Source organism: Thrips palmi, unplaced genomic scaffold (assembly GCF_012932325.1).
Source record: "Thrips palmi isolate BJ-2018 unplaced genomic scaffold, TpBJ-2018v1 HiC_scaffold_3, whole genome shotgun sequence".
In the NCBI taxonomy this organism is placed as follows: Eukaryota; Metazoa; Arthropoda; class Insecta; order Thysanoptera; family Thripidae; genus Thrips; species Thrips palmi.
Window position 1 is genome coordinate 8,573,393 of NW_023144630.1, and position 25,222 is coordinate 8,598,614.

General features: G+C 44.9%; 4 protein-coding genes across 9 annotated transcripts; all 4 read right to left on the minus strand.

The window, feature by feature from the left end:
* Positions 1-440: 440 nt before the first annotated feature.
* On the minus strand, positions 441-10,474 carry LOC117648677 (gastrula zinc finger protein XlCGF17.1-like). Of its 6 annotated transcripts, none has more exons than XM_034391338.1 (4): positions 10,397-10,474; positions 4,841-4,935; positions 4,588-4,765; positions 441-1,824 (listed from the first exon to the last, which is right to left on the minus strand). In XM_034391338.1, the coding sequence occupies exon 4, from the start codon at positions 1,798-1,800 to the stop codon at positions 1,009-1,011; it is 792 nt and encodes a 263-aa protein (XP_034247229.1). In that variant the 5' UTR covers positions 1,801-1,824; positions 4,588-4,765; positions 4,841-4,935; positions 10,397-10,474; the 3' UTR covers positions 441-1,008. The 6 variants fall into 6 exon arrangements, with proteins under 6 accessions (XP_034247229.1, XP_034247227.1, XP_034247230.1 ...); XM_034391336.1 differs by lacking the exon at positions 10,397-10,474 and adding an exon at positions 10,038-10,386; XM_034391339.1 differs by lacking the exon at positions 10,397-10,474 and adding an exon at positions 5,839-5,977.
* On the minus strand, positions 6,800-9,411 carry LOC117648676 (zinc finger protein 239-like). Its single transcript, XM_034391333.1, has 2 exons — positions 9,391-9,411; positions 6,800-8,317 (listed from the first exon to the last, which is right to left on the minus strand). The coding sequence occupies exon 2, from the start codon at positions 8,291-8,293 to the stop codon at positions 7,334-7,336; it is 960 nt and encodes a 319-aa protein (XP_034247224.1). The 5' UTR covers positions 8,294-8,317; positions 9,391-9,411; the 3' UTR covers positions 6,800-7,333.
* A 4,687-nt stretch (positions 10,475-15,161) lies between the features above and the next one.
* Positions 15,162-21,879, minus strand: LOC117648351 (gastrula zinc finger protein XlCGF57.1-like). Its single transcript, XM_034390847.1, has 4 exons — positions 21,839-21,879; positions 20,094-20,179; positions 19,267-19,448; positions 15,162-16,777 (listed from the first exon to the last, which is right to left on the minus strand). Exon 4 carries the CDS (start codon positions 16,751-16,753, stop codon positions 15,794-15,796), a length of 960 nt encoding a protein of 319 aa, XP_034246738.1. The 5' UTR covers positions 16,754-16,777; positions 19,267-19,448; positions 20,094-20,179; positions 21,839-21,879; the 3' UTR covers positions 15,162-15,793.
* Positions 21,880-22,951: 1,072 nt separating this feature from the next.
* Positions 22,952-25,085, minus strand: LOC117648352. The gene is made up of 4 exons (XM_034390848.1): positions 25,049-25,085; positions 24,588-24,802; positions 23,577-23,778; positions 22,952-23,074 (listed from the first exon to the last, which is right to left on the minus strand). Exons 2-4 carry the CDS (start codon positions 24,756-24,758, stop codon positions 23,043-23,045), a joined length of 405 nt encoding a protein of 134 aa, XP_034246739.1. The 5' UTR covers positions 24,759-24,802; positions 25,049-25,085; the 3' UTR covers positions 22,952-23,042.
* Positions 25,086-25,222: the final 137 nt, after the last annotated feature.

Below are 25,222 nucleotides of genomic sequence, written 5' to 3' on the forward strand. Positions count from 1 at the left end.
TACGCCTGTTTCACCGCTGTACCTCTAGGAGTTCGACAAAGGCTAGCCTTCTAAAACTTTGCCACTACACAAAGTATTCACTTTAGGTAGATTTGCGATAAGTGTGAAGACCTGTCACAGATCGCGTCGATTCAAAGTTTTCTGGGCGTAATTTGGAACCAGGAATCCGATTTTGTTGGTACAAAGACTCTTGATGAACTCAAAATCAATGCTTTTCGTGTAAACCACCTAAAAATGGCCTATTTCTGACTTCAGAATTCACATCCAACATTCATTCGGTTTCTGTAACAGTAGTTGTCTGCAACCAAACGGTCATATTGTGGTGAATGAGTTCCCAATGAATCAGCGAACCTTTTTTCGGCGTCCGGAGTTTCTTTTATTTTTTAAATGAAACAGTATGTGATTTGGGACGGTGTAGAAATGGGCTTTCTCTCAAGATATTACTTTAGCTTTATCTGAATAATGGACACGTCAATAATACTTCTTTATTAAACAGAGAGGTGCAAACAGTTCAAAAAAGTCTCCACCAAAGGCAAGAAACATGTAAAATATGTAAAACGTGCAACTGAGAGACATTGATACAACGCTAATGTTATGTTAACAAGATTAAATCAATGCCATCTTCCAATGATCGACGGAAGCCTGCTTCAAACAAACGAGTCTCATTTCAGAGACGGAATGTCAAAATCAAATATTGTCATGTATACGAATTTGAAATATAATCATTTTTAAATGAGGATCTAAGACTACAGAGCCGAGTCATATTGTTCTGACTTCCCACTTAACTCCTACAAATGAAAAAAAAAACTATAAAATTGTAAAAAGACAAAAAATTAACACGGAGATGGTGTCCTACTTTGAACAAATTGGGACTTAAAATATAAGTTGTGCGCCTCATGAGCAGTCTGGTACACTTAGGCCTGGCGCTTAGAAATCGTCTTCCGGATAAATACAGCCTGCCGTTTTTCCTCAAAGAGAGTCCGCAGTTGACACTGCTGTCATCTTGACTTAACTCCTATTTGCCAACTCGATGTTCAAATCGTTTCCTTCAGTGTGGGTTCGCAGGTGCGTTTTCAGATGAGAGTTTTGCCTGAACTTCTTGTTGCAAACCGTGCACTCAAAGGGCTTGTCCCCTGTGTGGGTCCGGAGGTGTACTCTGAGCTTGCCACTTCTGGTGAACTTCTTGTTGCAAACCGTGCACTCAAAGGGCTTGTCTCCTGTGTGGGTCCGGAGATGCACTCTGAGGCTGCCACTTTCGGCGAACTTCTTGTTGCAAACCGTGCACTCAAAGGGCTTGTCCCCTGTGTGGGTCCGGAGATGCACTCTGAGGTCGCCACCTTGGTTGAACTTCTTGTTGCAGACCGTGCACTCAAAGGGCTTCTCCCCTGTGTGGGTCCGGAGATGCACTCTGAGGCCGCCACCTTGGTTGAACTTCTTGTTGCAGACCGTGCACTCAAAGGGCTTGTCCCCAGTGTGGGTCCGGAGATGCACTCTGAGGCTGCCACTTGCGGTGAACTTCTTGTTGCACACCGTGCACTCAAAAGGCTTGTCCCCTGTGTGGGTCCGGAAATGCTTTCTGAGGCTGCTACCTTGGCTGAATTTCTTGTTGCAAACCGTGCACTCCAAGGGCTTCTCTCCTGTGTGGATCCCGAGGTGCGTTTTGAGGTTGCAACGATGGCTAAACTTCTTGTTGCAAACCGTGCACTCAAAAGGCTTCTCTCCCGTGTGGGTCCGCAGGTGCACAGTCAGCTTGGACACGGACTCATTCTTCTTGCCGCACACTGGACAGTCGTGACCCATTTTGAGTTTGGGAATGGGAAGTCCCTGAAAGACAGAAATTATTGGTCATCACTTACAAAGTTAATAAAGCCTTCACAAGAAAATGAGTGCAAGTCCTCGTGTGGGACATGCATGCACCAGGAATCGATGGGCACACTGTAAAAATTAATGTCCGGAAAAAACGACGGATCCTTCGGCAAAAAAATTGCCAACGGTTCCTTCGTTAATTTACAAAAGTCTTCGTATATTTGCAAAAACCTTCGTTAATTTTATTAACGATCTCTGTCGATTTTACAATCGCAATGGAAATTTACGAAGCACCTTCGTAAATCTTCAAAGATACTTCGTAAATTTACAGGGAACCTTCGTTTATAAACAAAGAACCTTCATTAATATACAGAGATTCTTCGTAATTATACGTCTGGTATTAACGACGGATCCTTCGGCAAAAAAATTGCCAACAGATCCTTCGTTTATTTACGAAGGTCCGCCGTAGATTTACGAAGATCCGTCGTAGATTTACGTAGCCCGTCGTAAATTTACGAAGGGCTTCGTAAATTTACAACAGACTTTGTACATTTACGAATTTTCTTCGTAAATTTACAAAGAACCTTCGTAAATTAACGACGAACTTCCGTTGATTTACAAAACTTCCTGTTGGAAAGAGACATTTACAGTGCACTTTTGGACATTCCCAAAAACCTTCGTAAAATAATCCGTCGTAAATTCACAACATAATTTTTACAGTGCACAGTTTGTCTAACGTTTACAAAAATAGAAGAAGAACTGTGAGTGGTAACACTCAGACCTATATGGTTTTTTTCTCGAGTGGTTGTCATGTTTTTGGAGCAAACGTAAAACGTACTATTTTCTTTTTAACTATGCACAATTTTGATCATTTCAAGGATAAAATTGTCAATAGATCACTTAGAAATGGAAAAGTACATTGCAAATGACAAAAAGTCAGTTTCATGGACCAAATACATTGTACGATGAACCAAATAGTGCACAGCTAAATATTACGTTCGCACAAAAAACCTTGTTACAAAAGATAAAAAGTCAATACGAGACTGAGTGCCACGAAAGTACCGAAAACTGTGGTAAAAAGAACAACAGGGTTTGTCGCAAGTATGACGAGACTTGTAGAAAGTACAACGAAGCCTGAACACCACACCGTTAAAACGTCCCTATAGAACCCAATAAGATGAACGAGCAAAACAAAGAGAGTCCCGTGGAATTGGCACTAATTCCAAGGAGTCCTCTTGAAAATAAGCGAACTTTGCGTGAATCCTTGGGACTCTCTTAGAATTTTGTGATTTTCCAAGGAAGGTGCTTGAAATGTATGTAACCGCTATAGCTCAGACTGGTATTGATTTTTTTCTCTCCATAATTGACATTTTGTCCTTGGCTTACGTTGTTTTTGAAGCAGCAATAAAATGTAGTATTTCCTTTGTAACCATGTACAATATTGTTCTCTATAAAGACTTTATTGTCATCAATTATTGACTATTTTCTAAGTCAATTGCGTATTGACCCTTTGACAAAAGCAAATTGACTTTATGTCAATATAAGGAACAAAATCCTTCATAAATATCGAAGAAATGCTGTGTAAAATACTCTTCAACAAAGGACAAAAAGTCATTAACAATCTGAGAGACGCCTCGCGCCTTTGATCTTTCATAATTTTAGCAATGAGAGATGAATTATTTCCGGGATAAAAATTTGATACCGTTCAGTAGTCGAAGCAACTAAGGAAATAAGGCTATCGAAATAGTGAAAACTAAATGTGAAAACAAGCGAGGCTGAAACTCTTGACCTCACTTTTATGTTTACGTCCCCAGCACGAAATTCCAAAAGAAATCCTCGAAATCCGAGGGAGTCCCTTTGGTTAGTTAATTCTCAAGAGAGTGCATTCACTGTGGCAAAAATGTACGGAAAATTCTGTTAATTTTTTTGCCAGGATTCTCCGTAGCCCTATTATCAATATTCTCCGTAGGCTCTTACAGTATTCTCCGTAGGGGCGTACAGTATTCTCCGTAGGACCGCACAGTCTTCTCCGTAGGACCTGGAAGACTGTACAGTCCTACGGAGATCACTGTGAGGTCCTACGGAGAAAACTGTGCGGTCCTACGGACTGTTAGAGCCTACGGAGAATACTGATAAGGGGGCTACGGAGAATTACCACAAGCTGTTTACAGAATTTTCCGTAGCTTTTCGTGACAGTGTTGACATTGATTTCAAAGGAATCCCTTGGTTTCGTTCCAACTCCCTTGGATCAGAGAAAATACCCTGACTTCCAAGGGGACGTCTTGAACGTCCACTCGTCATGCCGGTTTCATTTTACTTCGTTGCAATTCACAGAATTTTCTGACGTGATGTCACAGAATAAGCAAGTGATCAAAACGCTAATATGTATAATTGCATTCAAGTATCGCATTCGTGGCATTCGAAATGAGTTCATTACTGCATTTGAGATAACAATGAGGAACTTCCTGTGATCATCTTGTTCATTCCTTTGTCAAAGTACGCAAGGTCCGTACCTGGTCCATGTGAACGCATAAAAACGGTTACGGAAAAAAAATACCGTAAAATACAGATGTTCCGTATTTGGTAGGTACGGAAGGCTCGGACAAATTTTTGACCAGATTTAGTTACGTACTTGTTTGGGACTTTCCTCTAACAATGAATATTTGAACCCTACAAATGCTCGAAACACCTTGCAACGTCTGAGCTAGTGCAGAGAATTCTATTCAACTCTTACAGCAGACCGTGAGAACAGAAACAAACTGTAGATGCGGTGTCACTTACCCCTCAGTTCTGTTTACGTGAAGATCGCCGACACACTGGTTGAGCAACCGGATCCCTCTCACTGCGAGAAACGACGGTGTGTTCAGACCACGCCTTGGCGGAACCGGCTAGCTACTCGGTCCACGTCGGACTGCGAACGGTGCTCCGGCACTGCGTCGTCAACGTTGGAGATCGAAGGCTGAAGGATCAAAACCGGAAGTAACGAATGATGGTCCGGTCGCGCCGATCTCGGATTGGCTTGGCTTGGGCTCACCTGATGACTCGCAGCGTCCGCTTCCGATTTTCGGTTCCGCTTCAATACTGGTTTGCGGACCGGCAGATTGGATGTTCAGAAGAGGCGTCTTGGACCTGAAGTGTGAAAAACAAAATCAGAAGACTGAAATAACCGGAAACGACCGCCTACTGCAGTTGTGATGAGATGTCAGACGTTTTCGGCAGTGAATATTTGATTCTAGGGTTTCCCTCTGGTAAGACTACAGCGTAGTTGCACGCGTCATTCAAGCGCACAGCTACGCTTCACGACATCTCCCGTGCATTTAGATAGAAGGGAAGAAGCGCATGAGCTCTTGTACGCTTCAAGTAGGGCGGACACTAGCAACCTAACTGTCTACTTGGTACATAGTTAAAAATGCATGCTTGCAAGTACACACATACTAATGCATACTTAGTCAAGTACAGACCTGGCTGCTTGGTAAGGAGACACCTACAAATGCCTATAGCATAGATGCTGTGCATGGAGTTATACGTCGCCATGCATGCGTTGGAGAGTGCGCACTTGCCCAGCACGCGTTTGTAAGTGCGTGGTTGGCCAAGTATGCGTTTGTAAGTGTGTACTAATTAGACAGTTATGTTTGTGGTATACAGACTGTGCGCTTCACGAAAGGCGTCATACTACGCTTTACTTTAACCTGTGCAGGCAGATGACAACTGAACGTGGAATTCTAAAAGTTCATCAGGTTTAACATAATTATGTCGAATCAAGGTCAGGGATGATATCTGCGCCATAAATATTTTCGTACAAATGTTGTACGAGACAACACAGTTTTTGCGCAAAGGAATTCTTCGTTCACATTTGCACGCTTGTTCTGAAATAAAATATTGTGTGCTGTTCTTCGCACGAAATTTGTACGAAAAATTCATTCGCTCAAAACAATGTGATGTTGAGGACAAAATTCTTCATCGTGTTGACATTTCTGTGACAACTTCTTCCAACTGCAATCAAACGACGATAGTACTACTGAGATCAAGTACCTTGAGCCGTCTCAAAGCAAAATATGAAGCCAGAGATCCATTTCGTGGGAAATTTTATGCTTTCAGATGCATTTGGCCGTTCAGATGACCTGTCCGTTCTGAGTACAGACGAGTATGTGTGTACTTCGTACACAGATAAGTGCTGTATGTGTGCGTATCAAGACGAAATTTTTAGTTTGATTCGAAAAGAAGTTAAAAATTTGACTCAAATCGTGCGCGCAGTGACACCATGTTATTTTGCAGGGCTTTAAATCGTGCCTCATATCCGTACTTATTTGATGGGATATTTGATAGGAGGGTGGCTCAGCGGTGGCTACCAACCATTGGCAGTGGTACCTGTGTGGTCGATGTGCCACCCGCTAAAATTTAAACTTGACAGTAATAAAAAGCAAATTTCCGGGAAATACAAAAAATTAAAATGGTTTGCACTCTCAGACTCGTATTGACTTTTTATATTTTGCCATAAAGGTTTTTGTGCAAACGTAATATGTACTATTTTCTCTTTCGTTATTCACAATTTTGTTCGTTGTATAATGTTTATAGTCCATTAAACCGGACTTAATGTCATTTGCAATGCACTTTTCAATGTCTATATACTCTATTGACAAATATATCCCTAAAACGATCAAAATTGTGCATAGTTAAGAAGGAAATAGTGCATTTTACGTTTGCACAAAAGAGAGAAAAATGTCCATATAGGTCTGAGCTTGTGTTTTGCGCTACGGTCCTCTTAACTCCGAGAGCCCAAGAAAACCAAACGAAATAACTCGGAGGCTTGCTCCTTGGGCTTGTCCTAATTGGACCTAAACTCTTCAAACGATACTTTGACCTTAATTTTGGTCAAATAATTCATAATGGATCAGCAAAACCGTTTTTTGGGCTTCTTGAGTTTTATTTTTTTTGGGACGGTGTAGAAATGGGCTTGCTCTGAAGATATAACATTACCTTTATCTAAAAAATGGACACGTCAATAATACTTTTTTATTCAATATAGAGGCAAAAACAGTAGTGTATACAAGTAACATCAGTAAACGTGCAACTGAGTCAAATTGAGAGAAAGCTTATGTAACGTTGACCAGGATCAATCAATGCCATCATCCAAAGATCAACGGATGCGTGCTTAAAACAAACGAGTCGTATTTCAGAGACGGAAAGTCAAATTCACATATTGTCATGTATTCGAATCGGAAATAAAATCATTTTCAAATGAGAGCCTAAGACTTCCAGAGCCCAGTCCTATTGTTCTAAATGACTTCCCACTTAAATTCTTACAATGAGAAAAAAAAACTATAAGCTTGTAAATGACAAAAGATTAAGACACGGATAGTTTTCCTAACATTAAACAAATTCGGACTAAATATCTTAGTTATGCGCCTCGCGAACAGTCTCAACCGTTACACTTAGGCCTGCCGCTTAAGTACTTGTATTCCGGAAAAATACAGCTTGCCGTTTTTCCTCAACGAGAGTGCGCAGTTGAGACTGCTGCCATCTTGACTTAACTGCCATTTGCCAACTGGATGTTCAAATCGTGTCCTCCAGTGTGGGTTCGCAGATGCTTTTTCAGATGGGAGTTTTGCCTGAACCTCTTGCTGCAAACCGTGCACTCAAAGCGCTTGTCTCCTGTGTGGGTCCGGAGATGCTTTCTGAGGTTGCCACTTTGGATGAACTTCTTGTTGCAAACCGTGCACTCAAAGGGCTTGTCTCCTGTGTGGGTCCGGAGATGCATTCTGAGGATGTCACTTCTGGTGAACTTCTTGTTGCAGACCGTGCACTCAAAGGGCTTGTCTCCTGCGTGAATCCGCAGATGCACTCTGACGCTGCCACTTTCGGCGAACTTCTTGTTGCAAACCATGCACTCAAAGGGCTTGTCCCCTGTGTGGGTCCGGAGATGCACTCTGAGGTTACTACCTTGGACGAACTTCTTGTTGCAGACCGTGCACTCAAAAGGCTTGTCTCCTGTGTGGGTTCGGAGATGCACTCTGAGATTGCCACCATGGAAGAACCTCTTATTGCAGACCGTGCACTCAAAAGGCTTGTCTCCTGTGTGGGTCCGGAGGTGTACTCTGAGCTTGCCACTTTCGATGAACTTCTTGTTGCAAACCGTGCACTCAAAGGGCCTTTCCCCTGTGTGGATCCGGAGATGCACTCTGAGGCTGCCACTTTCGGTGAACTTCTTGTTGCAAACCGTGCACTCAAAGGGCTTGTCTCCTGTGTGGGTCCGGAAATGCTTTCTGAGGCTGCTACCTAGGCTGAACTTCTTGTTGCAAACCGTGCACTCCAGGGGCTTCTCTCCTGTGTGGATCCCGAGGTGCGTTTTGAGGTTGTTACGTTGGCTGAACTTCTTGTTGCAGACCGTGCACTCAAAAGGCTTCTCTCCCGTGTGGGTCCGCAGGTGCACAGTCAGCCTGGACGCGGACTCATTCTTCTTGCCGCACACTGGACAGTCGTGACCCATTTTGAGTTTGGGAATGAGGAGTCCCTGAAATACAGAAATAATTGGTCACTACTTACAAAGAAAATATAGCCATCAGAGGAAAATGAATGCAAATCCAGATGTGGGACATGCATGCACTAGAAATCGATGGCCAAGGTTTAAATAACGTTTAAAACATTGTAAGGGAAAGTGTGAGTAGTACAACGAAAACTTAGCTAAAAAGAACAACAAGGTTTGTCTTAAGTGTGAAGGGACTTGTACAAAGTATAACAAGGCCTGCACTGCAGACGGTAAAAACGTCTCCTTGGAATCCCAGGAGAGCGAGGAACACCAAGGGACTTCCTTGGCATTCTGCAATAGTTCAAGGAAAATGCTTGTAATGCAACCGCTACACCTCGCGGCTTTTTATTTCGTAATTGTTGCCATTAGAGATTGGAATTGATAGAGGAATAAAAATTTGATTCCGTTCATTTTTCAAAGCAAGAAAAATAATAAAAGCTACGGAAACAGTGAATACTCATTGTGAGAACAAGCAATGCCGAAACTCTTATCGTCACTTTTATGTTCACGTTCCAAGGTAAAGCCTCGAGATCCGAGGGAGTCCCTTGGTTTTGTCATTTTCAAGGGAGTTCTAAGGAATCAGCACTCGATTTCAAGGGGATCCCTTGGTTTCGATCCAACTCCCTTGGATTTGAGAAAATACTCTTGAATTCCAAGGGGACTTTTCTACCGTGGCACTCGTCATGCCGGTTTCATCTTACTTCGTAACAATTCACACATTATCCGGATGTGTTACCTAAGTGTCACACAATAGCAGTGATAAAAAGGCTATGTAAAATTGCTTTAAAGTAGCGCATTTGTGGCATTCGAAATGAGTTCATTGCGACACTTGGGATAACAATGCAGGAACTACCTGCGGTCTTCTTGTTCATTTCTTTGGCAAAGTACTTAAGTTCCGTATCTGTTCCATGTGAACGCATGAAAACAATTGCGGAAAATATGGAAGATGTTACGTATTCGACAGGTACGGAAGGATAGGACAAATTTTGGACCAAATTTTGTAACGTGCTTCTTTGGGACTTTCCTCCAACAATGGAAATTATGTGTACCCTACATACGTTCGGAGCACCTCGTAACGATTAGACCGTGTGCAGAGCAGTCTAATCGATTCCAACAGCAGACCGTGAGAACAGAACCAAACTGTAGATACGGTATCACTTACCCCTCAGATCTGTTTTCGTGAAGATCGCCGATAGTCTTGTTTCAACGACGGGGTCCCTCACACTGCGATAAACGACGGTGGGTTGCGGCTGGCCACGCCTTGGTGGAACCGGCTTGAGACTCGGTCCACGTCGGACTGCAACCGGAGCTCCGGGACAGCGTCGCGAACGTTGGAGGTAGAAGGCTGGACGAACGAAAACGGAAGTTATGAATGGTGGTCCGGTCGCGCCGATGTCGGACTGGCTTGGCAAGGGCTCACCTGATGACTCGCAGCGTCCACTTCCGGTTTTCGGTTCCGCTTCAATGCTGGATCGCGGACCGGCACATTGGATGTTCAGAGGCGTCTTGGACGTGAAGTGCGAAGAACAAATTCTGCGGTCAGATATAACCGGAAACGACTGGCTACTGTAGTTGTGATGAGATGTCAGATGTTTTCGGCATTGATTCTAGGGTTTTACACTGGTAAAACTGCAGCGTCATTCAAGCGCACAACTACCCTTCAGGACTTCAACCTACTGACATTATTTCTACTTAGATTATGTACCTTGAGTTGTTTAAAAGCTGAATATGAAAGCTAGAGATCCATTTCGTGCGAGCAATTTTATGCTTTCAGATGCATTTGGCCGTTCAGATAACCTATGTCTGTACCGAGTACTGACGGGTAAGTTTGTATTTCGTACACAGATAAATGCTGCGTAACGAGACGAAATTTTTAGTGTCACTCGAAAGAAAGTTTAAAACTTTGGCTCTTATTGTGCGCGGAGTCCCATTTTGCAGGGCTTTTAAACGTGCTTCAGACCCGTACTTATTTGATGCTAAAACACAATCTTTTTGAGATTGTTATTGGAGCAAAAAGTTCGTATTTTAACAAAGTGCTCGATGCTTGCCTGTAGTATTACTAACCATCGACGTAACCATTACTAAAGTTGACGTCCGAACAGGAGGTTCTAGTACAAAGTTCTATAAAAGGTTTATTTTGCGCTTCAGCACCCTTGACTTTGAGAGCCCACAACACTGCAAATACGGTGGTAAGTTTACTTGCCACAGCCGTTTTGAATGCTAAACTTTGGCAAGCTTAAATCGGAAATCTTCAGAAGCTTGCCAAATTTTGGCAAGCTTGGAGGTGTTTCCGGGCCAAGCTTGCCAAATTTTGGCATTCAAAACGCGGGGCTTGCCAAATTTGTGGCAAGTAAACTTACCACCGGATTTGCAGTGAACGGGGGGACACAGAAGCTTTCTGCGTGGCTTCGTCCAATTTGGACCGCACAAAGAATACTACCGGATCCTCCTGGAGTATTCAGAGACTTTTTATTTTATTTTTAAGAAGTTTGATCGTGGAACACGACCGATTACGATTTCCTCTATTATTAGGCCAAAGGTAGTCCTTGTGAGTCTTACAAAGGCCGCAAATGTTTTGTGCCGAAATATGCACGGTTCAGATTAAATCGGTAATTTTCTTTTTCTCTGACAAGTTTTCACATTTTTGACCAAATTTGAAAAAAAACCTTTCTGACACACTAAATGTTTGGGTAGAATTTAGTACGCGCAACTTGTAAGATTTTGAGCATACGTGGAATTTGCCGAAATTTGCATATTATCGTGCGTAAAGATGCATAAATTCACACGCAATTTTGGGCATGACGGTACGCAGGTTTAAAAGTATGCATCGCCACGTACAAAATTGTACAATTAGTGTGCACTCGATTGAGCTGAAAATATAGCATTTTATGTAAAATCACGCGAGGAACGTGAATCCGACACCAGTTTGTTGATAGGATAACCCAAAAAGATGTTATGACTGTTTCCCAGTTTTGGTAGCGGTTTTTACTTTCCTTGGGGTTGGGGTCTTGGTGTTCAACATCGATTCTCGACAATCCGATGCGTGGATTGTATAGATAAAGGACCGAACTCTCATATTCCGAGATAAAAAAGTTTAAGCACGCCGCGTGAAAAGCAGTGGCGCTGAAAAAATTCAAAAACCGTAATTTCTGGGTGGTTTTAGATCGGATTATACCTTTCGCGTGACCATCTCCGCCTCCGCCGACAAAATATTGTTCCAAGCAATGTCGGAGCAGGTGTGAAGTTTCACCGCTGTACCTCCAGTAATTTGGAAAAGGCAAGCCTTCTAAAACTTTGCCACTACACAAGGTATTCAGTTGAGGTAGATTTGCGAAAAGTGTGAAGACCTGTCACAGATCGCGTCGATTCAAAGTTTACTAGGCGTGATTTTGAACCAGGAATCCGATTTTGTTGGTACAAAGACTCTTGACGAACTCAAAATCAATGCTTTTAGTGAAAACCACCTAAAATTGGCCTATCTCTGACTTAAGAATTCACATCCAACATTCATTCGGTTTCTGTAGCAAGTTGTCTGCAACCAAACGGTCATATTCGGTCATGGGGCATTCCATCCCAAATCGGCCACTTTTGTAGGTCACCATTTCGGATCACGATGAAAATTTTTTTGTGGGTAGACCTTATCAAAAAAACATTCTGTGCAAAATCTCAGCCAGATCGGTCCAGTAGTTTCTGAGATAAGCGCCCTCAAAGTTTTAGTCAAAACTTCATTTAGGTGGTTTGAGCAAATTCGCACTTTTTCACGTTTTGGCCGATAACTCCGTCACTATTCAAGCTACGATGATTCCCGGAACGGTTTCTGAAAGGGAATACTGTGAGGATTCAGAAAATGTACTTGGATTTGAGATACGACTAGGTAAAGGTGGTGAAAAAAGTGAAAAATCGCAGAAAACTGTTTTTTTTGGACCAATTTTCAGTGAGATTTTCGGCCTATGCCTATATCGTGAAAATCCAAACCGAATAGCGGAAATTGTAGTCCATACCATGCCCAAACACGCTACGATCTCGGAATTGTTGGGTGTGGGTCTAGTTTCGGAGCTGCAGCGACTTGAAAATTCGTAAAAATAGGTCAAATTCTGTTTTTGGCCAAAGTGCACGCGGGCAGTGTTTTTTATTGAACAGGCTCCACGCGGCATGGGTAGCTTTGTTCAGATACCCCTTTTTGACCTTAGTTGAAGATTTAAGGTTCCCCATTTGAACAATGCAATCGATATTGTTCGAACAAGTGTCCTGGATCCACGAAAAACGAAAGCTGGGAACGTCTGCAGGGGGTACACTGCGAGAAAAGATCACGGTAAATCCTGTACTGATTCAGACTTCACCGTACTTTTTTTAACAGGCAATACCGTACCTTTTTTTTACAGGCAACACCGTACTTTCTTTACAGGGAATCCCGTACTTTTTTGCCCGGCAATCCCGTACTTTTGGTACGTATCAAAAAGGCAGGGTCGACATGAGCCCCATCCCGATTGAGCCCCGATGATCTGAGCCCCGGTCAGAGCCCCGTTTGAGCCCGACTTGAGCCCTGACTCGAGCCCCGACTGAGCCCCGATGGCCAGAGCCCCGATCTGAGCCCGGTTTGAGCCCCGACCTGAGGCCCATTTGAGCCCCACGCAACAAAACTTCTATTTTTGAACTTTTTTAGTGGCGATTTTGCGTCATTTTGCAATTTTTTTGGCGCGGGGCTCATGTGGGGCTTAAATGGGGCTCAGATCGGGGCTCTGGCCATCGGGGCTCAGTCGGGTCTGGAGTCAAGGCTCGAGTCGGGGCTCGGCCGAGGCTCTGTCCGGGGCTCAGGTCACCGGGGCTCAATCGGGACGGGGCCCATGTCGACCCTGCCATCAAAAACTGCTATCATTTTTTTCGGTCGGTTGACCCTCTTTTTCCAAGATCCTGATGAACGCAACTGCTGAAGTCGGACTCCTGGACCCCCCTTCCGACCACTCGTTGAAAAGGTCTTGACGAGACCTATCGAGACGAGGGGGTATGCACTCGCGTAATAGTCGGTTCACTCTATCTGCAATAGCGTAATAGCCGAAATTGTCAAAATTTTATCAATTTTGGTGTGTTTTAGGCCGATTTTAGCTAAATTCCGATTAATTTGTGGCGTAATAGAGCGTAATAGCGTAATAGTCGGTACATAGGTTCAGAGAGCGCATACCCCCTCGTATCGAGAGGTGCAATAAAATTTTGTAGTCGGTGTACGGAGAGCCAGCCGCGACTTGGTCTCGGACACAGTCGACGGCCTGCCTTACCTGGACGGGATAGCCGCGGGGGAAGAGGGAAAAGGGGGGGGGGTGTAGAGAGAGGGAGAGAGAGAAAGACACTGGCCGACCGAAGTGGCCCGAGCGCCTGTGCGGTAGGCAAGACCGGTCGGCATACGGGCTAGCCCTGCAGGCGTTCCCAGCTTTCGTTTTTCGTGGATCCAGGACACTTGTTCGAACAATATCGATTGCATTGTTCAAATGGGGAACCTTAAATCTTCAACTAAGGTCAAAAAGGGGTATCTGAACAAAGCTACCCATGCCGCGTGGAGCCTGTTAAAAAAAAAACTGCCCGCGTGCACTTTGGCCAAAAACAGAATTTGACCTATTTTTACGAATTTTCAAGCCGCTGCAGCTCCGAAACTAGACCCACACCCAACAATTCCGAGATCGTAGCGTGTTTGGGCATGGTATGGACTACAATTTCCGCTATTTGGTTTGGATTTTCACGATATGGGCATAGGCCGGAAAACTCACTAAAAATTGGTCCAAAAAAACAAATTTTCTGTGATTTTTCGCACTTTTCACCACCTTTACCTAGTCGTATCTCAAATCCAAGTACATTTTCTGAATCCTCACAGTTTTCCCTTTCAGAAACCGTGCGGGGAATCATCGTAGCTTGAATAGTGACGGAGTTATCGGCCAAAACGTGAAAAAGTGCGAATTTGCTCAAACCACCTAAATGAAGTTTTGACTAAAACTTTGAGGGCGCTTTTCCCAGGAACTACTGGACCGATCTGGCTGAGATTTTGCACAGAATGTTTTTTTGATAAGGTCTACCTACAAAAAAACTTTCGTCATGATCCGAAATGGTGACCTACAAAAGTGGCCGATTTGGGATGGAATGCCCCTCATATTCTGGTGAATGAGTTCCCAATGAATCAGCGAACCTTTTTTCGGCGTCCGCACTGAAAAATCAAACGTGGTCTAGACCGCACCAACTGGTGTGGTCAAATGTATGCCATTTTGACCGCATCAGTTGGTGTGGTCTAGACCACGTTTGGGGCGTTTGATGCGGTCTAGACCACACTAAACGTGCTCTAGACCTAGACCACACTAAACGTGCTCTAGACCGCACCAAACGTGGCCAAACGTGGTCCAGACCACACCAACTGATGCGGTCAAAATGGCACCCATCTGACCACACCAGCACTGAAAATCTATCGGCGTGACTTCGTGCCGCTGCAGGGGCGTGAATAAAGTGTCACGCCATTAAACGGCATGACAGAAAAGTCACGCCAAAAATCGGCGTGACTGAAAAATTCACGCCAATAAATTCACGCCAATTTTTGGCGTGAATTTCTTGTCTTGCCGCTTTTTGGCGTGACTTGTCTCATAAAACGCGTTGTCATTCACGCCAAATGAGGGCGTGACTCACATGTCACGCCGTTTTTCGGCGTAAATTTCGTGTCACGCAAATTTTTGGCGTGACTTTTAGTCACGCCATAATTTGGCCATGTGTCCGACCATTACGTTTTCAGTGAGTGGTGCGGTCTGGACCACGTTTGGTTTTTCAGTGCGGAGTTTCTTTTATTTTTTAAATGAAACAGTATGTGATTTGGGACGGTGTAGAAATGGGCTTTCTCTCAAGATATTACTTTAGCTTTATCTGAATAATGGACACGTCAATAATACTTCTTTATTCAACAGAGAGGTACAAACAGTACAAAAAAGTCTCCACCAAAGGCAAGAAACATGGAAAATATGTGAAACGTGCAGCTGAGAGACATTGATACAACGCTTATGTTATGTTAACAAGATTAAATCAATGCCATCTTCCAATGATCGACGGAAGCGTGCTTCAAACAAACGAGTCTTATTTCAGAGACGGAATGTCAAAATCAAATATTGTCATGTATACGAATTGGAAATATAATCATCTTCAAATGAGGATCGAAGACCTACACAGCCGAGTCATATTGTTCTAAATGACTTCCCACTTAACTCCTACAAATGAAAAAAAAAAACACTATAATTTTGTAAACAGACAAGAAATTAACACGGAGATAGTTGGTGTCCTCCTTTGAACAAATTGGTACTTAATATATAAGTTGTGCGCCTCATGAGCAGTCTCAACCGGTACACTTAGGCCTGCCGCTGAGTAATCGTCTTCCGGAAAAATACAGCCTGCCGTTTTTCCTCAACGAGAGTCCGCAGTTGACACTGCTGTCATCTTGACTTAACTCCTATTTGCCAACTCGACGATCAAATCGTTTCCTTCAGTGTGGGTTCGCAGGTGCTTTTTCAGATGAGAGTTTTGCCTGAACCTCTTGCTGCAAACCGTGCACTCAAAGCGCTTGTCGCCTGTGTGGATCCGGAGATGCATTCTCAGGCTGCCACTTGTGGTGAACTTCTTGTTGCAGACCGTGCACTCAAAGGGCTTGTCTCCTGTGTGGATCCGCAGATGCTTTCTGAGGTTGCAACTTTCGATGAACTTCTTGTTGCAAACCGTGCACTCAAAAGGCTTGTCTCCTGTGTGGGTCCGGAGATGCTTTCTGAGGCTGCCACCTTGGCTAAACTTCCTGTTGCAAACCGTGCACTCAAAAGGCTTGCCTCCTGTGTGGATCCGGAGATGCATTCTCAGGCTGCCACTTATGGTGAACTTCTTGTTGCAGACCGTGCACTCAAAGGGCTTGTCTCCTGTGTGGGTCCGGAGATGCACTCTGAGGTTGCAACTTTCGGCGAACTTCTTGTTGCAAACCGTGCACTCAAAGGGCTTGTCTCCTGTGTGGGTCCGGAGATGCACTCTGAGATTGCCACCTGTGGTGAACTTTCTGTTGCAAACCGTGCACTCAAAGGGCTTGTCTCCTGTGTGGGTCCGCAGATGCGCTCTGAGGTCGCCACCTTGGGTGAACTTTCTGTTGCAAACTGTGCACTCAAAAGGCTTGTCCCCAGTGTGGTTTCGGAGATGCTTTCTGAGGTCACCACTACCGATGAACTTCCTGTTGCAAACCGTGCACTCAAAGGGCTTGTCTCCTGTGTGGGACCGGAGATGCGCTCTTAGGTGGCCACCTTGGGCGAACTTTCTGGTGCAAACTGTGCACTCAAAAGGCTTCTCCCCCGTGTGGGTCCGCAGGTGCACAGTCAGCTTGGACGCGGACTCATTCTTCTTGCCGCACACTGGACAGTCGTGACCCATTTTGAGTTTGGGAATGAGGAATACCTGAAATATAGAAATAATTAGTCACCACTTACAAAGAAAATATAGCCTTCAGAGGAAAATAAATACAAATCCAGGTGTGGGGCATGCATGCACTAGAAATCGATGGGCAAGGTGTTTCTAGCGTTTACAACACTGCCAGAAAAAGTGTGAGTACATCGAAAGTTACGAAGACTGTGGTGAAAAGAACAACAGGTTAGGTCTTAAGTATGACGGCACTTGTAGAGCATGACAAGGCCTGGACAGCACTCGTCATGCCGATTTCATTTTACTTAGTAACAATGCACTAATTTTTTTGATGTGATAAGTGTCGCACAATTGGCAGTGACCAAAAAAGCTAAAGTGATTGCTTTTAATAATCGCGTTGGTGGCATTTGAAATGGGTTCATTACAAAACTTAGGATAACAATGCAGGAACTACGTGCGGTCGTTTTGTTCATTACAGTGTCAAAATACGCAAAGTCCGTCACTCTCAGACTGGTATTGACTTTTTATCTTTTGTTGAAGAGTTACACACAGCAATAAAAAGCACTTTTTCCTCAATATCTAAGTAAGATTTTGTTTGTTGTATTGACTCATAGTGAATTTGCCACTGACAAAGTGTATATATATACACAACGCAATTGACTGAATAAAAGTCAATAATTGATGACAATTCACTCTTTATAGTGAACAATTGTTGCTGCTGAAAAAAACTACGTAAGCAACGTGTAAGAGGTCAATAATGGAGAGAACAAGCTAGGGCCCGCCCTTCCGCTCCGCTGCGCCGGCAACTCGGTTCGACAGGGGGCCGGCCCAGCTTGGCCTGCCGGCGGCCTTTCCTCGGGCCTTCGGCCCTCGCATCGGACCCAACTTGGCCAGTCGAGGGCCCGGGCCTTCGGCCCGCTCGCATCACACACACCGTGAGCGGGTAAAGCAAAGTTATCGATGTACCATCGTGACTTAGGCCCGCCCTTCTATTCACAATATGCTAAAGTCCTTACACTTTTTACTCCAACTGTCCCTAGAATATGCCCATTTCATCTGTCTCTTAGCCCTCATTCCGAAAATACCCATATTTGCCATGCTACTGCAACTCCTTGCAATAGAGGCCCAGCAGGAGCGCAAAACGAGTCCGTCGCACTTTTTCCCATAACTCATGAAGGCGGGCTCCTGCACCTCCCTTCCGACCCCTCGTTGAAGAGGTCTTGCCAAGACCTATCGAAAACTTAAGTAAAAATTTTCAGTCGGTCGACCCCCTTTTTCAAGATCCTGAGACGAAGTCGGGCTCCTGGACCCCCTCTCCGACCCCTCGTTGAAAAGGTCTTGCTGAGACCAATCGAAATCTGCAATAATTTTTTTTAGTCGGTCGACCCCCTTTTTTGAAGATCCTGATCTGGCCCTTGTAAAAGCGGCCGATGGGGTCGGGGCCAGGTCCATTCATCTTGTCTCGTCGCCCCGATTCCAAAAATACCCCTACACAGTAAAAAAAGATTCGCCGATTCGGTGACGTCTGGGCGCCAAAACGAGAATATTACAAGAACAGCAACACCCTCAAACTGTTCTGGCGGCCCTCTGTTCGTTTCGGCGACGCTCGGTCTAGTTTCGGTGGCGCTCGGTCCGTTCCGGAGCAGCCACCTCACCAGAACGGCACTGCAGTCACCCTCCCGCCAGCGACTTTTAATCGTCGTATTAATGTGAAATAGGACACAAAACAAGTCAGGGGCTGTCAGTTATCATTCGCGTGACTCATCAAAGCGTAACGTTGCCGGCGGGCACGCACAAATATGCACAAACAGCTCAAAAACAGTTGTTGTGGTCATCCTAACCTCTCTGGCGGAACACCACCTGGTGACGCAGGTCACCGTTTTGGTGACAGACCGTCGCCGGGTTTGTAGGGGTACCCGTTTCGGTGAGATTGGATATAGAACGGCCACCAAAACAGCGAATCTTTTTTTACTGTGTATATGTGCCCTGCTAGCACCAATAATGGCGGAAATCCCCCTCCCGCTCATATAAACCATGATGCACCTGCAGCAGCACTTGTGCGACCCGGACGGGATTTGCATACCACCGGATTATTCGTTTGGACGGTACTCCTGAAGTACCCTCCAAATCTGGTTACTCTAGCTCAACTCCTTCCTTGTACACAGACGCCAACAACGACAATAACACACAGACACAAAGGCAAATGCATAGCACCCCCCCCCCTATTTTTTGAATAGAAGGGCGGGCCAGAAAAAGTCAATTCGAGTCTGAGAGTAGGCATGAAAACGGTTACGGAAGAAAACGGACAGATGTTCCGCATAAAGTAGTCAAGGAAGGCTAGGACAAATTAACGACCAGATCTTATTACGTGGTTATATGGGACTTTGGTCTTACAATGAAAATTTTTTGTACCCTACTTATGGCTGAAACACCCCGTCACGTTTAGAGCGTGTGCAGAGCATTTCAATGGAATCTAACAGTACACCGTGAGAACAGAAGCAAACTGTAAATGCGGAGTCACTTACTCTCAGATCTGTTTTCGTGAAGATCGCCGATTGTCTTGTTTCAACGACGGGGTCCCTCACACTGCGAGAAAAGACGGTGGGTTGCGGCAGGCCACGCCTTGGCGGAACCGGCTCGAAACTCGGTCCACGTCGGACTGCGAACGGTGCTCCGGCACTGCGTCGCCAACGTTGGAGATCGAAGGCTGGAGGAACGAAAACGGAAGTTACGAATGCACTGCAAAAAATCAGTGTCTGATACGGAGCAGCTACGGCGTTCCGTACACCCCCTGAAATGGTGATACGGACACCTGCCGTAACACTCTTCCCATATGAGCCTCTGCTTTGTAAAGCGTGTGGTGCGGAAATTTAACGGAAAATGTACCGCTTATTTCAGACTGGAGGTTGCCGTTTCGGTTTTCCGTTAGTGAAAATGTCCAAAATGCTCTACGGACAGTGAGAAACGGGCGCTCCGTAACTCACATTTCTGTAACGTATAACGTGTAACGGCCAGTCCGTATCCCTACGGAGTGACCGTTTCATGCGTTTCGTCAGAGAATACTTTGCGTTACGGAGCAACCGTTCCTCACTGTCCGTAGAGCATTTCGAACTATTTCACAAACGGAAAACCGAAACGGCAACCTCCGGTCTAAAATCAGCGGTACGTTTACCGTTAAATTTTCGTACCACACTAAGCACAGGCTCTTATCGGAAGAGTGGTACGGCAGATGTCCGTATCACCATTTCAGGGGGTATACGGAACGCCGTAGCATGCTCCGTATCAGACACTGATTTTTTGCAGTGTGGTTGTCCGGTCGAGCCGACGGCGGACTGGCTCGGCTTGGGCTCACCTGATGACTCGCAGCTCCCACTTCCGGTTCTCGCTTCAATACTGCATCGCAGACCGGCAGGTTCGATATTCAAGGATGTCTTGGCCCTGAAGTACGAAGAACAAAATGAGAAGTCAACCAGGACACGATGTTTGAACGAACACTCGACTACGACAACACGGCGTTGCGGAATGGAGCGACGTGACTTAAGACTTTCGTACACAGCACGCGAAAGAAATCAACGGGCACAGAGAATTTCCAAAGATTAGGTTGAGACAAACAGCCGCGTTGCAGGCGTTCGGCCTCGGTGGATTATGAAGATACCCAGGAACGGTCGACACGCAGCGAGCTGGAAGACAGAAATCACACACTCGTCTGGATCATTTAAGTGGGAGCAAGCCTCTTCAACCTCTTGAAACCGGAATGAGGAAGCCGAAGCGATGCGAGATATAAATCGACTCCGATAAAATAAATCCGAGTTCCCTTCGGATACGTCCCGGCGTGACACAACGCAAAAGCGACGAAAGTGACCTATGCTTAAATGCGTGAAATTGCAAATGGCATCATAAAGCGTTACGTATTATATGGACGGCCCCTAACGTCCTAGTCCCTTCGATAGACGCGCGCACTCTTCGCGCCTCAGTTCCTCCTGAAAGCGTACCTATAGCGCACTAGTCCGTCTCGTGCGTATGTATCTAAAGCGGACTGGTAACCCGCTCGGACGCTGACGGCAGGTCTCCTAGCTTCCTAGTCCCCTGCGTAGCGGTCTCGTAGCGTACACTCTCAGACGCGTATTGACTTTTTTCTCTCTATTATTGACATTTTGTCCTTTGCTTACGTGGTTTTTTAAGCAGCAATAATATCTAGTATTTCCTTTGTTACCATGTACAATATTGTTCACTATAAAGACTAAATTGTCATCAATTATTGACTATTTTTTAAGTCAATTGCGTATTGACTCTTTGTCAATAGCAAATTGACTTTATGTCAATTTAACGAACAAAATCCTACATATATATTGAGGAAATAGTACTTTTTATTGCTGTGTTGTGTAAATTACCCTTTAAGGGGAGGTTCTGGTGAAAATGCCATTTTCTCCTCAATAGGCCCCACTGTGAAAATTAGTTAAAAATTTGATGTCTTACCAAGTAATTATTAAAATTTTTCATTGGGAAGGCACATTCTATTCCCTGAACCCAGTCGCAGAGCCTTTTTCTCCTGTTTAGGCTATAACTTTAAAAATCTTTCGCATACTGCCTATTTTGTCGTAAAAGATTAGCCTGGACTTTTTTCACTTCTTCGATTCATTTTTAATTAAAAGATGTTGGCATGCATAACTCAAAATGTAAATAACATTTTTATTCCCAAGCTTTCTAACCAAGCATTTCACTACAATTGATCAAAAATGTGCAAAATAGACAAATTTTAGGGACTTTTCAGCTTAAAAATCTTACAATTAATATTATAATGAAAAGCTTTAGCTATGCATGCCGGAATCTTTTGAAGATGAATCAAACAAGTGAAAAGTGTCACGGTCGTCATGGTCAACCTTTTACTACAAAATAGTATGCGCAAGAGGATTTTTTTAGGATACAGCCAAAATAGGGTCAAGAATACTCTTCCACTGGGTTCAGAGCCTGGGATGTGCCTTCAAAAGTCAAATTTTAGTCTCCTCGAAGAAAGATTTTATATTCCGAACATATCATGAGTGGGATCCATTTGGAAAATGGCAATATTTTCACCAAAACCTCCCCTTAACAGTGTACCTTGATTTCGGAAGGACTTGCGCCCCAGCCTGCTGACGGGGTCACTTCTCACGGCTGCGGGACTCTGGCTGCGCGTGCTGGGCTGCTGGCCGCTACACTGTGGTGGTGGGCCTTGCTGGCGGGCCACGCCGTCGTCTTCTTCAACTTCCTGTGCACCGCCTCGCTCAGGGTCGCTGCAGTGTGGTTCCACTCCAACGGAGCGTCCTCCGCTGTAAGCGGCTATCCATGGTACACGAATATACAGTAGGTTCTCAAGGACACGCAAAATCCGTACAAAAATATTCGCCCTACTTCATCTTTATTCATGGTTGAAAAGAGGAGTGAAACAACACTTTTTTAAAAAGTCCTTTAAAGTTTTCTGCCTTGCTCACGAAACAAGACCTCTTTAAAGTCCTGTTTCGTAAGCAACGCAAAAAAAAATCAGTGGTTTTCATCTTTTTACCGAGTTAACCATGTTTAAGAGGGTACTGATGACGAAAATAGGTCCCATTCTGCAAACGGACGTACACCTATCCTGTTTCTTTTGGACGTGTGAGAGTTCAAGGCACACTGTAGAGAAAATCCACGGGAAAAGGTACAGGTACAGCCTGGTAGACAATTTGCCTGGTACCACCGTACCTCAGCCAGTACCGCTTTTGGGGTACGGACTACAGTTTTTCATAACATGGGCTCTTATGTGAAGCACGGTTTTTTGGTTCAGTTGTTCGGTACACCGTGAGGTACCGTCAGCCGTACCTTTTTCCTTGAAATGTACGGCTTTTTTAACAGCGTAGACGCTGTTTAAGTACAAACAGTTCTCTCCAGTTTTCTCATGTACGTTGATTTGTATGAATTGCTTTCCTATTTAATTCGACTTAAGTACAGTACAATGGTATAAAACTTAATGTACAATGGCACAAAATTTAAGTTGATGCGTTTTGTCAATTTCGTTGAAGGGAAAGGACGGCAGCGGACCCCTGGCCCTTCTGGACGTGCCCGGCGGCCTCACGACGACCCTGGACATGAGTTGTGCATTTCAAAATCACAACAAAGACAACCTGTAAGGTACCCGTTCAGCTGACGCAGAGGCCGATCGTGGTACATCACCAATGACGATTTCCTCTTTTTTTTTTGGAAAAGGTAGTTCTGAAACGTATAATTGGAGCAACAAAATTTTGGGGCCGAAATATGCACGGTTCAGATTCTTCAGGCGAATTTCATTACTTCAAAGACCCTTGGTGACCTCGGCTTCAAACCCTGTAGAAAAAAAAACTCTTGAAAATAGCTTACATTTGATTTAGGAATTCACCTAGGGCCTTTGTACCGTAAAAACCGGATTCCTTGTTCAAAATGACGCATTCAAAACCTTGCCCCACTAATCTATCACATAAATTACCCAATATATGCTAGGCTTTCAAATCAAACCACGTTATCCTTCTTTTGCGTCTTTTAAAAAACAACGAGTAGGCTTAGATGTCCACCAACGGTGGTTCTCAACCTGGCGATACGATGTTGGATACAAATAGAGTTACAGCTCTGCCAGATCGTTACAAAATTTTGGGGGTCTCAAACCGAACGTGTGACAATGAGTCGCTCTCCAAACGAGGATCATATGTAGTTGGGCTCTCATGTTTGAATCAAGTCCTGTTAAGTGACACACGAGCTCAAAACTCGTCTAGAGTCTTGGCAGCCTGCGCCGGTCTTCTAGACCACTGTGTGGAGCCAATTCTACTCCACGCTTGGAGAAAGGAGGACTCACGGGCGTAGTCGAAGTCGACGGGCATGTCGGAGACCCACACATCCGGCCTGATCCTGAGCAGGTCGCTGCCGCCGCCGTCAGCCACAGACACGGCCTTGTCGGGGTGGTCCGGCAGCCACACCCGAAGCGAGGAGGGCCGCCTCTCAAACACCAGCGTCACCGGACCAGGGACGACGAAGTTGAGGCTGCCGGGCGGCACCACCTAAAGGGCACGACCCCATGACGTACTACATTACTAAAGATGTGACGGATGTGACGTCATTTTAACGTCCACTGTGTAACGTTCTTTTGTACTTCTACACTATAAACCTATCTCGCTTCTACACTGTAACGCCAGTGGTAAGTTTGCTTGCCACAGATTTGTCAAGCAGTTTTGAATGCCATAATTTGGGAAGCTGGGTGGTATTTCCAGGCCAAGCTTGCCAATATTTGGCATTCAAAATGGCTTGCCAAATCTGTGGCAAGCAAACTTACCACCGGTGTGAGTGCACACGCACTGCAAACCTAACTGTCTACTAAGTACACACTTACAAATGCATGCTTGCAAGTACACATTTACAAACGCATGCTTGGCCAAGTACACACTTACAAATGCATGCTTGCAAGTACACACTTACAAACGCATGCTTGACGGGTGTTCTACGGCGTCAAGCATGCGTTTGTAAGTGTGTACTTGCAAGCGTGCATTTGCAAGTGTGTTCTTGGCCAAGCATGCGTTTGTAAGTGTGTTCTTGGCCAAGCATGCGTTTGTAAGTGTGTACTGTACTTAGTAGACAGTTAGGGTTGCAGTGCATGAGCTGGTTCCAATGGCGTATTTCACATGACTCGGAGCTTTATGTTTGCAATCTTCATAGGTCTGTATTTTTAGACCACCAACTCTCCAGTTCTGAATTTTAAGACCATTTAAATGGTCTGAAACTTCTAGTAAATTTTGTCTCAATTTTAAGACTTTTTATCAGTGTAAAAGCCAGTGCATCCCGTGTTCTTGTCTAAATATGTTTCATTTTTTACCGGTTCTTGTGCCCACGCTCGGCAGTTCCTGCCCCACGAGCCGCAGTCGAGGCCGGGGAGGTACCAGAGATGTCCGTCCGGGCTGGAGCCGTACAGCGCCAGCGTGTTGCACAGGGACGCGTTGCAGAAGCTCACGAAGAGGCCGGTCTTGCTGGACGCCTCGAGGGTCATCCGCGCAGTCACCACGTCGCCCACGGACAGGCGGGTCGAGGGCACTGCGTACCGAAATGGGCTTACGTCCCTTTGTCCGAAAAGCAGTGAATTGAGTCACACCACAACTGCCCTCCTGATTCGCTTCAATTCAAAGTATACAGTGTGACGTCAGATACTGGGTACAGTTCAGACAGCCGTGCGCAAGGCAGGGTGTGCTGCACTACAAGACCGGCACGGGCGGCCAAAAGTCAAGAACTTTTTGAGCTCAGTGCGGGGGGGGGGGGGGGGGGCTGAAAAGTGCAACTTACCCAAAGGCCGCCTCTGGACCCGCCACTGACTCTGCACTCTCAGACTGTTATTGACTTTTTACCTTTTGGTAAAGAGTATTTCACACAGCAATAAAAAGTACTATTTCCTCAATACAGGGTGAGTTTTCTCAATGTGTCAATAATTTGTTGGTAGTTTGGGCACCCCAAGGGGAT

What these genes read in the sequence shown, in the direction of transcription:
- LOC117648677 (XM_034391338.1), bottom strand. Translation starts at nt 1,800, where the DNA reads ATGGGTCACGACTGTCCAGTGTGCGGCAAGAAGAATGAGTCCGTGTCC.
- LOC117648351 (XM_034390847.1), bottom strand. Translation starts at nt 16,753, where the DNA reads ATGGGTCACGACTGTCCAGTGTGCGGCAAGAAGAATGAGTCCGCGTCC.
- LOC117648676 (XM_034391333.1), bottom strand. Translation starts at nt 8,293, where the DNA reads ATGGGTCACGACTGTCCAGTGTGCGGCAAGAAGAATGAGTCCGCGTCC.
- LOC117648352 (XM_034390848.1), bottom strand. Translation starts at nt 24,758, where the DNA reads ATGACCCTCGAGGCGTCCAGCAAGACCGGCCTCTTCGTGAGCTTCTGC. An exon ending in GAGCGTGGGCACAAGAACCG is followed by an intron (nt 23,779 to 24,587) that starts GTAAAAAATGAA and finishes CGTGCCCTTTAG; the next exon opens with GTGGTGCCGCCCGGCAGCCT. An exon ending in CGTCGACTTCGACTACGCCC is followed by an intron (nt 23,075 to 23,576) that starts GTGAGTCCTCCT and finishes TTTTTTCTACAG; the next exon opens with GGTTTGAAGCCGAGGTCACC.